Source organism: Diabrotica virgifera, chromosome 1 (genome assembly GCF_917563875.1).
Source record: "Diabrotica virgifera virgifera chromosome 1, PGI_DIABVI_V3a".
NCBI classification, from domain to species: Eukaryota; Metazoa; Arthropoda; class Insecta; order Coleoptera; family Chrysomelidae; genus Diabrotica; species Diabrotica virgifera.
This window is the reverse complement of record NC_065443.1, coordinates 192,613,050-192,625,766: the sequence shown is the minus strand read 5'-3', so window position 1 is coordinate 192,625,766 and position 12,717 is coordinate 192,613,050. Positions and strand designations below refer to the sequence as shown.

Here is a 12,717-nt window from a genome sequence, read left to right as displayed (position 1 = left end):
CAAACTGCATCGCAATTGATAGTGTCTACCTACAGCAGCTGCAGAAAAAACGTCGGAAAAAGAAATTAATTTTGGACTACAGCATAACAATATGAACTATGGTCACAATAAACTAATAATTTCTCAATTAAAGTGAACCAGTTCTGTACCGAAATTCTTAATAGATAGATAGATAGATAGACATTTATTGTTTTTAAAAACTACAGTTTTATAACAATGAGTTTAGTAAGTATAGGTTATAATAATTAGTCTAGTACATAAGTAATAATAAATAGTCTAACAAATTTAACAAAAGTCTAAATTTAACAAAAATTTAAGCGCTATCACTAACTGAAATGGAGAACTGAAATACGAAGATCTATTTCGAATATAAAGTGACGGTACTACGACAAACGAAAAACGACAAGAAGAGAAAAGGAGACCAAAAGAAAGAATTGCAACGGGCTTTCAACAAAAATGGAAAAATAGGCAGATCTCCTACCTGTAGAAGGGAGAAAATGGAAGAGATTTCTTCCATTTTCTGTACCGAAATTCTTAATAAGCCTGCATAGAAACCTTTAGTAACAAGTTTTACCAAGGGTGTACTTTTTGTGCCCACCCATATTAAACTCGAGATATTACTTTTATTTTCAGAAATATGAGTAACAACAAATAAACATTCGATAAAGGACTGTCTTTTTAACAATAAGTAATATTTGAAAATGTTTTTAACGCGTAATAAATATGTTACAAGGGAATACGCATTAGGTGGATATTTTTTACCCAACTTTGGGCGTTTAAGGGATAATAGCAAGCTGAAAATTTGTTAATAGATTAACGGTGTTTAGTCGGACAAATTTTGATGTATGGGAACACTGAAACAGGGGAAGTTTTAATTGTGGAACGTAGCAGGTTGTTTCTAATTATATTCAGTAGCAAACTTTACATAATATATGAAAAAATGTTTGTCCGACATATGTGTTGGGCACTTTAATAAGTCATACACGTAGAACATGTCAAATGATAGGAATTATATTGATGGTAAATAGCAGTCTGATTTTTAACAATAAAAAACTGCATAAGAAGTAGAATTTTATTAAATCTTACATGGAATCCCTCTCTCTTCATAGTGGTATTTTGAAATTATTGACGTAAATTAAACTCTTTGAATTCTAAGATCAATAATTATTCATTAGAGACCTTTTTATTGTAGTATAGCTCTGAAGATGGCTTTATAAACCGAAAGCGCTCACCTAGGATTTACATATTTTTCACTCTTTAAAATTACGCTTATCCCTGTCTTTCAGTTGTCTGATTTTTGCATGAGAGTTTAATAAAAGGGTAACAAATCAATTGGAAGTTCTGTCCGACAAAATACATGGGACGTTTTCATAGTCTGACGTTTTAGACCTGTAACCGGTTCCACAATTAAAACTTGTTCCTATTCCAGTGTTCCCATACACGAAAGTTTGTCCGACTAGACACTGATATGCTATTAACTTTTTTGTTATGCGGGATCCAGGTCTGTAAAGTTAGTTTTAAATTCGATTTTTTTATTTTTTATAAAATGCCGAAAGAGAGCAAATTCGGGACCTTTAATAGGGTGGTGCGAAAAAAGTCAAGTTGATAATCCCGTATCGCTATAGTGCGGAAAATTTGCGTTTGGTAATTACAAGAAAAACAAAAAAAAAATTATTAAAATCGGACTTTATCTTCCGATCCCGCAACGGGCCTAAAGATTATGAAAAAAATGAAATTTTAACTTTTTTCGGAAATTTTTATTTATTCTCCATGTACGTTTTATTTATCGCTATAGTAAAATTTATTTACAGTTTGCATTGTTGAGTAATAAAAAAAGAGATTTACGCATCTAACGAATATCTTCCGATCCCGCAAGGTCAATCAAAATCTATAAAAAATTGAAATTTTCGATGATTTTGATAAATTAAAAAACATTTAGTTATCTCATTTTCTCCTACATTGTGAAGTTTTTCGGTTTTTTATATATTGTGTGACAATACTTAAACAACCCAGAACTCACAACGCGGATGTGGTTGCACTTCTAGCTCCACACAGACCGTTCTCTCCAACCAACTAATGAGTGTGATTTTTACATTATTTACAGAGTAAATTTCTTTTTCATGCTTGAATCCAGCTTTTAAACGTCAACTTTGTATTGTGATTTGGTGATAGAATCTGGCAACATGGACCTTATTGGTTTAAGTGTTGTCCTTATGAATCCATCTCTTGATTGGGGCCCACATACATTAGACCAGGGCTGACCAACTTAATCAGACTCGAGGTCTACTGTCTGCCTTTCTAATTCTCTGCGATCTACCGACTAGGAATTTTCGTAATAGTTAGGACAGGAATAGGTTATAGGTAGGTAGATAATTTTTTCTTGCCATCGATCGACTGACCTAGGGGTCGCGATCGATGGGTTGGCCTCCCCTGCATTAGACAATGCTTTCGTGACCAACTTTAGGCACCTCTCATCAGCTTGCGTGTGTCAGGGATAGTTTTGTACATTCCAGTCTGGTATGTCGCCCGATGTAATGCAAGAACTTATATCTGCATTTGACACTTGGAAGAAGTGGTGGAGAAGATAGTTTTGCAACAGTCTGCAATAGTTTTGCAACATTATTTTCCAGTGTATAATTTCAGTTTAGTCCCGTGCTTCAAAATTTCAAGTAGTAGGGAGAAAGGAAACACATTAGAGAGTGAAGGAGAGTGTTAAAATCCGGATAGACTAAAGCCAAGGGCAAACTTATTAGAAATTTCATCCCTCCTACTTTAAATTTTGAAGCACAGGACTACACTGAAATATTAGATTGGAATGTTGCAAAACTATCTTCTCCACCAGTTCTGCAAAGCGTTTCAAATGAAGATATAATTTCCTACATTATATCAGGCAACACGCCAGACTGGAATGTACAAAACCATCCCTGCCATACGCAAGCTGTCTAGCGGTACGCAGAGTTGGTCACGGAAGTATCGTCTAATGTATGTGGGACCCAATCAAGAGATGGATTCATCAAGGCAACACTTAAATCAAGGACCATGCTGTCAGATTTTAACACCAAATCAAAATTCAAAGTTGACGTTTAAAACGTGAACACAAACAAAACAAAAAGAAATGTATTATGTAAATAATGTAAAAAACACACACTCATTGGTTGTATGGAGAGAAGGGTGTGGGTGGAGTAAAAAGTGCAACCACCTTCTTGTTGTGAGTTCTGGGTCGTTAAAATAATATTATACAATATCTAGACAAGCGAAGAGCTTTACAATGTAACAGAAAAATGAGATAACTAAATGTTTTTTAATATACCAAAATCATCAACAATTTCAAAATTTTATAGATTTTGATTGACCTTGCGGGATCGGAAGGTATTCTTTAGATGCGTAAAACTGTTGTTTTTATTACTCAACCATGCAAACTGTAAATAAATTTTACTATAGCGATAAATAAAATGTACATGGAGAATAAATAAAAATTTCCGAAAATAAAGTAAAATTTCATTTGTTCATAATCTTTAGGACCATTGCGGGATCGGAAGATAAAGTCCGATTTGAATAATTTTTGTTTTGTTTTTCTTGTAATTACCAATCGCAATTTTTCCGCACTATAGCGATACTGGATTATCAACTTGACTTTTTTCGCACCACCCCAACCTTTAATAGGTTTAGTTGTTTTGTAAGTCTGTAAATATTACCTAAAAGTAAAAGACATTGCAATGTTTTGCTGAAATTAAATATATATTAAAATACTGCAAATGCTTATTCTTTTACATTCGCAGATACGCACTGAATACAGAAAGTCGTATCATCTACTATTTCTCTCATTTAACTAGAAAACGCGTTTCTTGTTAATCTTGATTTAAGCTCTGTTGTATTTATATTTTTCTCAGGTTGTTATTTTCTACTAAAAAAAGCTAATTAGTAGCAAAAATCAAGATTTATTGAAATAGAGATCTCCTTTTTTAGTTTCTTTGGGTCGGAAAATCACAGCATAGAACTATGTTTCAGGTTCTCCCGAGACAGCTGTAAACTTCCAAGACTTTAGAAACGGCCAAGAGAAATGCGATGGCTTACTCATTCAACTACAGGATGGCACCTCCTCGTGGGCTCACTGTACAAAGTCAGGAGATGGGCAAAAACAAATCGAGATCGTTTCTAGAGAAAATAGAGTGGTAAGTTAACTTCTCCTGGTATATCAACAGACAGTAATAAATACAATTTAGTTGACATTTTTAATCAGTAGATATTAGTTACTTTAAGACTCTTAATATATGACTCTTTGTCAACAAAATTATATTAAGTACTTCTCGAAAAAATAACAATTTAACTTTTCTCCCTGCGGTCTGCGGGTAGTTCATAAAAATATATTAAAACTCAAAGATAACCTCTAATATATTTCTGATTCCTTCTTCGAACATCAAGTTCCTACAAAATCCACAGCAAGCCAATATTATAAAGAGGGTACAACTTACCTAAGATAAGTTATCATTTTTATTATTACTCCTATTTCCATTTACCAAGATGTGTTCTACTTAATCATCATCATCAACCCGTACTCGTCCACTGCTGGACATAGGTCTCCCTCAGCTCTTTCCATCTTTCTCTGTATTGTGCGGCTTGCATCCAGTTGCCGACAATACGCTTCAGATCGTCAGCCCATCTGGTTGGTGGTCGTCCTCTGCTCCGCAGTGCTTCTTCTCGTGGTCTCCACTCGATAATAGGTTTTGTCCATCGGTTGTCTGACAATCTGGCGACGTGTCCTGCCCAATTCCACTTGAGCGACGCGATTATTCGTTCTACTTAATATCATAATAAATATAACTAACTTTACACCTCAATTTTTAGTCAAAATAGATACTTATAATCTTATAGAGATAAACTTCAACATGTCAATCTCAACTTCAACATTACAATATTCTCTTTCCAAATATTTAAACAGTTAGTCTGATTAGTTCACTTTTATTAAGTACCTATCTAAGCCAACTGTTTTCCTAATATTTCCTGAATTTCATAACTACTCAAAATATGTCAGTCTCAAGATTTTTAATAGATTTTTATAAACACCATGGTAGTCTATACAGTGATGAGCGCGCTAATAACTGACAAAATAGCGCAAAAGATGGAAAACGTATTAAATTGTGAGATAAAAAGAAATAAAACTAGAAGATTATGTTAACTTTAGCGATAGTAACATATAAACTGACATTATATTAATTGTTTCCCACCTTTAGACATATCAGACGAGTATTTCAACTAAAACTGTCACTGTGACAGTGGCATTTCTGAAACTCGTCCGATACGTCTAAAGGTGGGAAACAATAAAACGTCGATATACTGCGAAAACCAGATAAATGACAAATTTTAAAATATTGCGTTAAGTATACCAAAATTCTCAGCTTTTTACGCTCTACATACAGGTAAAACTCAATAAATGATACGAGTTACCATTGAGCAGATAATTTGTGTAATAAACAAATAAGTTACACCTAACCAACTTTTCATTTTCAAATAAAACAATATATCGCTACTTACTTCCATAAAATTAAAGTTTTGTTGCATGTAAAACCAACTAAGCGCACATTTATATTTGCCGGACAACAATATATTTCTACTGCTGTATATCTACCAGCTACCATATTTAGTAAAAAGGTGATAAGTGTCTTTAATACAGTGTGATTTATTTTGATTTACAGGTAAAACCAGGTAAGTGATTCCACTTGGATCTTATATTTAGGTTTAATCAGCTAGGTCTCTTAACTTTTTCAAACTAATGATAGAATATTACTTCTGATATATGCATCTTTCACTAGCATATCGAATATCAATCAAAACTGGTCCGCTTAATTCAAAATAAAGCACTAAACTTTAAAAACGTTTTTTCTCTATTTCGGCGATATTTACCTGGTTTTCGTAGTATACCAACGGTTAATTTATAAGTTACATTCGCTAAATTTAACACCTCTAGTAGGTTCATCCCTTTTTATCTCACAACTTAATAATATGTTTTCGATCTTTTGCGTTATTTTCCGGTTATTAATGTGCTCATCACTATATAATTCACCATCCCCTCTCCTTGCTGATGCTTTAATGGATCATTTATAATCCGCCTAAAATATAAATTATCTTAAAATTCTACGTTGGGTATGTTATGATGATGACTACTCAGTATCTGTTTCCGGAAATTCCGATTCAACCCAACAATTACTTCTTTAAATCACCTGAATTTACTCAAACATTAAGTTCACTATAGAAATTGAATTATACAATTGTATTCATTTCCTTGACCTTTCTTTTATCATACTTAACGATCATTTGAACAATTGTATTTATTGTAAACTTAAACAAACTCATCTTCTTCTTCTCTAGGTGCCATCTCCGCTTCGAAGGTTGGCAATCATCAGAGCGATTTTTACTTTTCCGACCGCGGCTCTAAATAATTCGTTGTTACTACATCCAAAGTTACGTCTCCTTCCTATGGACCTTTTTCCCTGTATTTTTCCTTTTGCAATGACCTGGAGTATAAGGTATTTATCTCTTCATATCACATGTACCGCATATCTCAGTGTTCTTCTCTTAATTGCACTAGTCAACAAATAAACAAAAAGAAGTTGCAAAAAGAATTTGCGACTGATGTTAAAATAGATGTACCGGGGAGTTTAAAGCGTCCCGAATGCGAGTTCAAACACTAAAATTTTCCACCACGTATATATTTTGAGTGGTCTTCTTATTAAAGTGCCGTGCATTTCTACGTAGGCGTCCACAGTAGGTACCTACATTGTCTTGTCAGGTGAAATGTTAGATTTTGAGTTACAGAATGCATCAAATATTGCTATTTATTATAAAAATTCTTATATACTATATACACAGAAGTTCAGAACTAGAAACAAAAACTATAGTAAGTCTTTTGTACACAATTTTGTGCATATTCCAATTTTCCCATAACACTCTTTGGATTAACACAACCACACATTTTATTCTGCATAGTAAAAAACTAGGATAGCTCCTGGGTACGATTCCAAAATATTATAATTTATACTGGCTAGTAAATTCCATTTAAAAAAATCCATTATTGTAATTTAGAACCTAGAGTTAAGCATGTCTTTGGACAAGTGAAGGTCTCAAATTAAATCATGTAATTCGGCTTGTTGGATGCAATATGGTGTGTTTTCGTCGCTTTCGGGAAAATAAGAACCATTCTTCTCTGCTACATCATCGGGTTCACTTTTATCGCCATATATTTCCAAATCTTTCTCCCAATTTGCAGGGGGTCCTGAAAGTGGTAAATATTCTCCATGGAAAACCGGTTTATTGCTGAATTAATATCTGGATATTCAATTTTATGCTTGCTCTACCTTGAAAACCCAGGCACGTTTGTCATGCAGAAGTAACAGTCGTTAAAACGGCTTAGAACTACTTAAGTTTAAATGGGTAGGATTACTGATTAAGGATAACCTTTGGTTTATTCTTTGTTTAAATGTTAATGTATTATTCGTAGACATTAGATATCCTAGTGTTGCCAAATTATGCACAATTTCTAGGTAAAACGTTAATTTGATAACATCACGGCCCGATATATTATCTACAAATAACTGTTTAAAAAAATTGGTAAAATACTCATAACTCAAAAATCGTAACTCTTTTTTTTAATCATAACTCAAAAATTTTACTTGTTAGAAACTTTTTTTTATCATCACAATCATATTCAGAGAGCAAAAATTAACAAAAAACATTATTGTGCATTCGAGTCGCAAATTGGTTGTAAACTAGTATTGTTAGAAGTACTTCTCTGTCCTTATACATAGGTCCCATTACCTCTACGTTGGTTATTCTATCTACTCATGAAATCGTCAGTATCCTTCGGTACATCCACATCTCAAATGCCTCCAGTCTCCTCACGTCAATTATCTTCAGTGTCCACGCTTCCATCGCGTAGTATAATATGGATAGCACATAGCACCTAACAGTCGTATTTTTAACTCCAGGTTTAACAAACAAACTTATCATATCCATCTAATTACACCAGGTCGCATAACTTATCCGGTTTCCATAGTTACATCCACAGATTTAGAAGTACTTCTTTATCCACTTTAAATTACAGTAAATGACTTATCTTCATTTAAAAATTCAGACAACAAGCGTTTATAGCCCAATGCCAAAAATTAATTCATAAAGAAGAACTAAAACCTTTCAAACAATCATCTTAGTGAGTGTCGAAAACGAAGTAAACTGTTAACTTCAGGCAAATACATTCTATCGAGCGATGCTAGGAGTCTATTTCACTAAAGCATCAGCAGTTTACCTATCTAAATTTCAATCTAATAATGTAAAATCTTTCCAGATGCTGAAGGTCCGAATAAGAGCTTCTTCAACAAAAAGCAACACGTTTGCTTTGAAAATGTCGTACCGCGCGGAACCAGTGGAAAGTGTAGTGGGGTTGTGCGATTTTGGTTGGGTGGTACTGAGACAGTTTTGTATTGGCGCAATGGAAGGGTTAAAGCTACCGTGGGCTCAGGCGGAAATGGAATGTGCGCGAAAAGGTGGCCATCTGGTGAGTGTCAGGAGCGATAGGGATCAACACATCATCGATAATTTGCTTGTTAATACGTGAGTATTTATTTAACTTTTTTAAATGTAGTATAACACATATTACAAAGTTCTTAAAGATCTTTGAAGACGGCAACAAGGCCTGGATTTAGTCTAAATATTTTTTTTGGTTTTTAATTCAAAAAGGGCTCATAGTTATTTACTGAAATATACCATAGCACACTGACTTTTAAACATATTTTCTCTTAGTCTGCATATTTTAAAGTTTCAGGACTACCATCTAGTTAAGACTGTAATGCCATATGCTTTGATGAAAAATTGCAAATACGTATTCGATAGTATCAAGTTCAAGACCGAGCATTTTACCAAGTAATGATTATATTTTGAAATATTACTCAAAATTATAAATAACTAAGAACTAAAAATAAAAGTATTGAATTTTGTTCTAAACCAGCTGCTCATGACTGGAATAATTGTTATAAAATACACGACAGTGTACAATGTTATCACTAGAATTCAGTTGTTTATATATTTGCCAATAACCATATAAAAGTGCATACCTATATTATCTCTAGTTATCTGTTACCGAATGCATATTTTGTAATTTTTGCCTATTTTATAGTCGAGTATTATTATAGCGCATATTTCCAAACAATTTTGTATCTCACAACACAGAGATCTTTTAGCTACAGTTTATCAATAGAAATAATTGTTTCGACGTGCTTTTGATCTCTGAGAAAAAATATCTTTTTCATATATCGTATACATAATATTCTTTATATTCTTTGTAATGCCTTTCTTGATCAATTCTAGGTAGTAACAGTAGAATTTTCCTGTAGAGTAATATATGTTTATAGAAACGTTCTTAGCTAATATTTAAGTCTTAAAATTTATGATGACTTCTCTTTTTTAGAATAAACCGTTTCTGATTTTTCAAGTTATTTGCGAGTAAAAACGTTTATTTTTCAACAAAAAAAGCACGTCTTCTGACCAAAGAAATATTCTTAGCAAAAATTTAACCTACAGAAAACCAAAAAAGGTGTATTCATGAAGTCTATCCACTCAGAAAAACAATGTTGCTCATGAAAAATACGTTATTATTTGTCAAAATCGAAATTGAATATTTCAACGTGAAGTAATCAAAAAATGAAGAACTACTCTTGGAAAACTTATTAAAGTTGTTTCAAAGTGTTTAAAAAAACTTTATTTTTATTTTTTTATAAACAGCTACTAGCATCAAAACTAAGCGAGTTACGCTCAAAATAAAGTTCGCATTTTTTTTTTTGGTAAAGAAACTCGTGAAAATCTCCCACTATTTAGCACCTCAAATGAAATTAATCATTACAGCTTTACTATTTACTTTATAGAGCGGTGAGTGCGCTAATAACCGAAAAAATAACAGAAAATTAAAAACACATAACTCGTTGTGAAATAAAAAGAGATGAAACCGGTAGGGGTAGGAAATTATCAATAGCAACCCATTCATTTACATTATAGTTTCCCACCTCTAGACGTATCGGAGTAAAACTGTCACAGGAGAATTTTATAAAATTCTCCGTGAAACAGTGGCAGTTGCCAAATTCCTCCGATACGTCTAAATGTCGGAAACTATCAATAACAGGTAAATTTATAGGTGTCTGTCATGGCTGAAGAACCTGCGAGAATTGTTTCAAAACAACTATTTAGAGCTACTGCTTCAAAAATTAAAATAGCTATGATGATTGCCAACCTCCGTAGCTGCATCACTGTATGTATTGTTTATATAATATGTAAGTTAGACTCTTTTGAAGTGTTTATTTTTGAAAAAAATTGGTTTAATAGCAAATTTTGGAAAAAATGCTCTTTTTTAAAATAACTTAACAAGTATTTATGATACGAAAACAGAGTAAAAAATGTAGGTCTTGCAAGTTGTGAATTGGTTAGAATATGGATATTCAAAGTTTGCATACACTCCTGATTAGTGACTCGTTCAAATCCTTTCAACTGCAATCCTTTCAAAAATAAATACTTTGAACCGGTGAAGCTTATACAGTGATGAGCGCGCTAATAACCGGCAAAAGAGCACAAAAGATGGAAAACATCATACATTGCGAAACAAAAAGAGATGAATCTAGTGGAGATGAAAATGATCGTTAGATACGTATAAATTAACATTACATAGTATTCCATCTTTAAACGTATCAAAGCAGTATGACAACTGTCACTGTGACAGTAGAATTTTATAAAATACTCCTGTCACAGATGTCTAAAGGTAGGAAACTATGTAATGTTATGTTAATTTATACGTTTATAATGATCATTTCCACCTCCACTAGTTTCATCTCTTTTTTTCGCAATGTATTATGTTTTACATCTTTTGCGCTATTTTGCCGGTTGTTAGCGCGCGCATCACTGTATATCATAATATAAAATAATACATAATATATAAATAAATCTCAAAGCGGTAATAAATAATTTCAAATGGAGTGCTAAAATAGGGAAAGATTTTCACGATTTTGTTTTATAAAAATAGTCCAACTTTATTTTGAGCATAATTAGCATAGTTTTCTGCTAGAAATTTTTATAAAAATAAAAATAAACATTTTTTAAACACTTTACAAAAGTCTTAATCAATTTTCCCCAAAAATTTCTTCAATTTTTGGTTATTTCACATTGAAATATTTGATTTAAAATTAGAAAAATAAGAACGTATTTTTCATTAGCTACAAATTTTCTTTTACTGGGTCTGTAGACTTCACGAATACACCTTTTTTCGTTTTTTTATAAGCTACATTTTTGCCGAGAGAATTTTTTTTTGATGAAATATTTACTTTTTACGTTATTTGCGAAAAACCGCCTAATACGTATTTTTTGTTGTTGTTGAGAAATAAACGTTTTCACTCACAAATAAGTCGAAAAGTATTGACTTAGTTAAAAAGTCTTGTGAAGAAAAGTTGCTTAGAATTAGTCATTTTATCCATTTCCGGACTTATTTTAAACGAGTTTTTGCTGCCACTTGGGGAGTGACTTTCGCCACCCTCAAAAAAAGCAACCAGCGGCATACTACCAACTGTGAAGTAGAGGGTAAGTAGAACCTAAATCCAATTTTTCATGCAGTAAGGTGGTAACACTGAAAATTACACGGTATTGCCGCATCTGACGTTTATTTAATGGGCTACAAGCTCTTTCGACAACTATTCTGATAGATGTAATGTTTTTGAAAGTAACAGACAATACAATAATCCATAAATAAGTATAATACACGTAATAATTTTTATAATATAGGAAATATATGATTTTATTATTTTCATATAATTTCTGATTCTAAATGGGAGATAAGCCATAAATTTAACTCAAAAAATGATTTTATTGACGTTACTTCCAACATGGATCCCGTCATCAAAAAAAAAATTTTTTTTTTTTTTGATAATGACGTCCAACTTGGAAGTCAAAACGTTAATAAAATTATTTTTTAAGTTAAATTGTGGCTTATTTCCTATTTAGAATAATAAATTACATAAATCCCACAAAGAATAGCTTCAGAACAATATTTCATAAATATAATGCTAAATAAAAAGTTTTAGTTAATTTTCTGTATTAGATTTCGCAAAAAAATACGAATAACGCAATATTTTGTAACTCGTCGGATATTTAATATTAGGTAAAGTCATTTTATGACGATTTAGGAACTAAAAAATCAATCACAACTTGGCACAAACCTCTTTAAAATTCTTTAATTTCTAAAAATACATATAATGCTTCTTTTCAAACGTTGTTATAAATCATTACTTTTCGAATTTTTATCCCCAAAATGCAAATTTTAAATATTTTCTCTACCTTATCGCTATTTCTGCCTCCAGAATTATTCATAAATCTCCACAAAATACAAAATCTGAATACAAAAGACATCCAAATACGAGGAAGAAAGTGTCGAAAGATTAATCTTTGCCGAATAGCTTAGAAATAAAGTGATCCTAACGAAAACGTTTTAGGTAAATGCGTAAAACTCAAAATTCAGTCGACATTTCAAAAACATTTTAGAGAGTTTGAAAAGAGCACATGGTGCAGAATACATGTTCGTTCGGTAGAGAGCTACCATAAAAGGTTAAAGAGAAACTCGTGACATTTTATATTTTAAAAGAAAATAACTTTAAAAAACAAAGTTGGCAAATTGAATACCTACTTTATTAACAA

General features: G+C 32.2%; 1 protein-coding gene across 2 annotated transcripts in view; it reads left to right on the top strand.

The window, feature by feature from the left end:
* The window catches only part of LOC114334182 (uncharacterized), an 883,857-nt gene extending 872,252 nt beyond the window's left edge, over positions 1 to 11,605 (top strand). For both annotated transcript variants that reach the window (XM_050641876.1, XM_050641875.1), the window contains 3 exons: positions 4,009 to 4,172; positions 8,339 to 8,604; positions 9,458 to 11,605. In XM_050641876.1, the coding sequence (XP_050497833.1) occupies positions 4,009 to 4,172; positions 8,339 to 8,604; positions 9,458 to 9,473 (446 nt within the window). In that variant the 3' untranslated portion in view covers positions 9,474 to 11,605. The remainder of the gene's footprint in view (positions 1 to 4,008; positions 4,173 to 8,338; positions 8,605 to 9,457) is intronic.
* Positions 11,606 to 12,717: the final 1,112 nt, after the last annotated feature.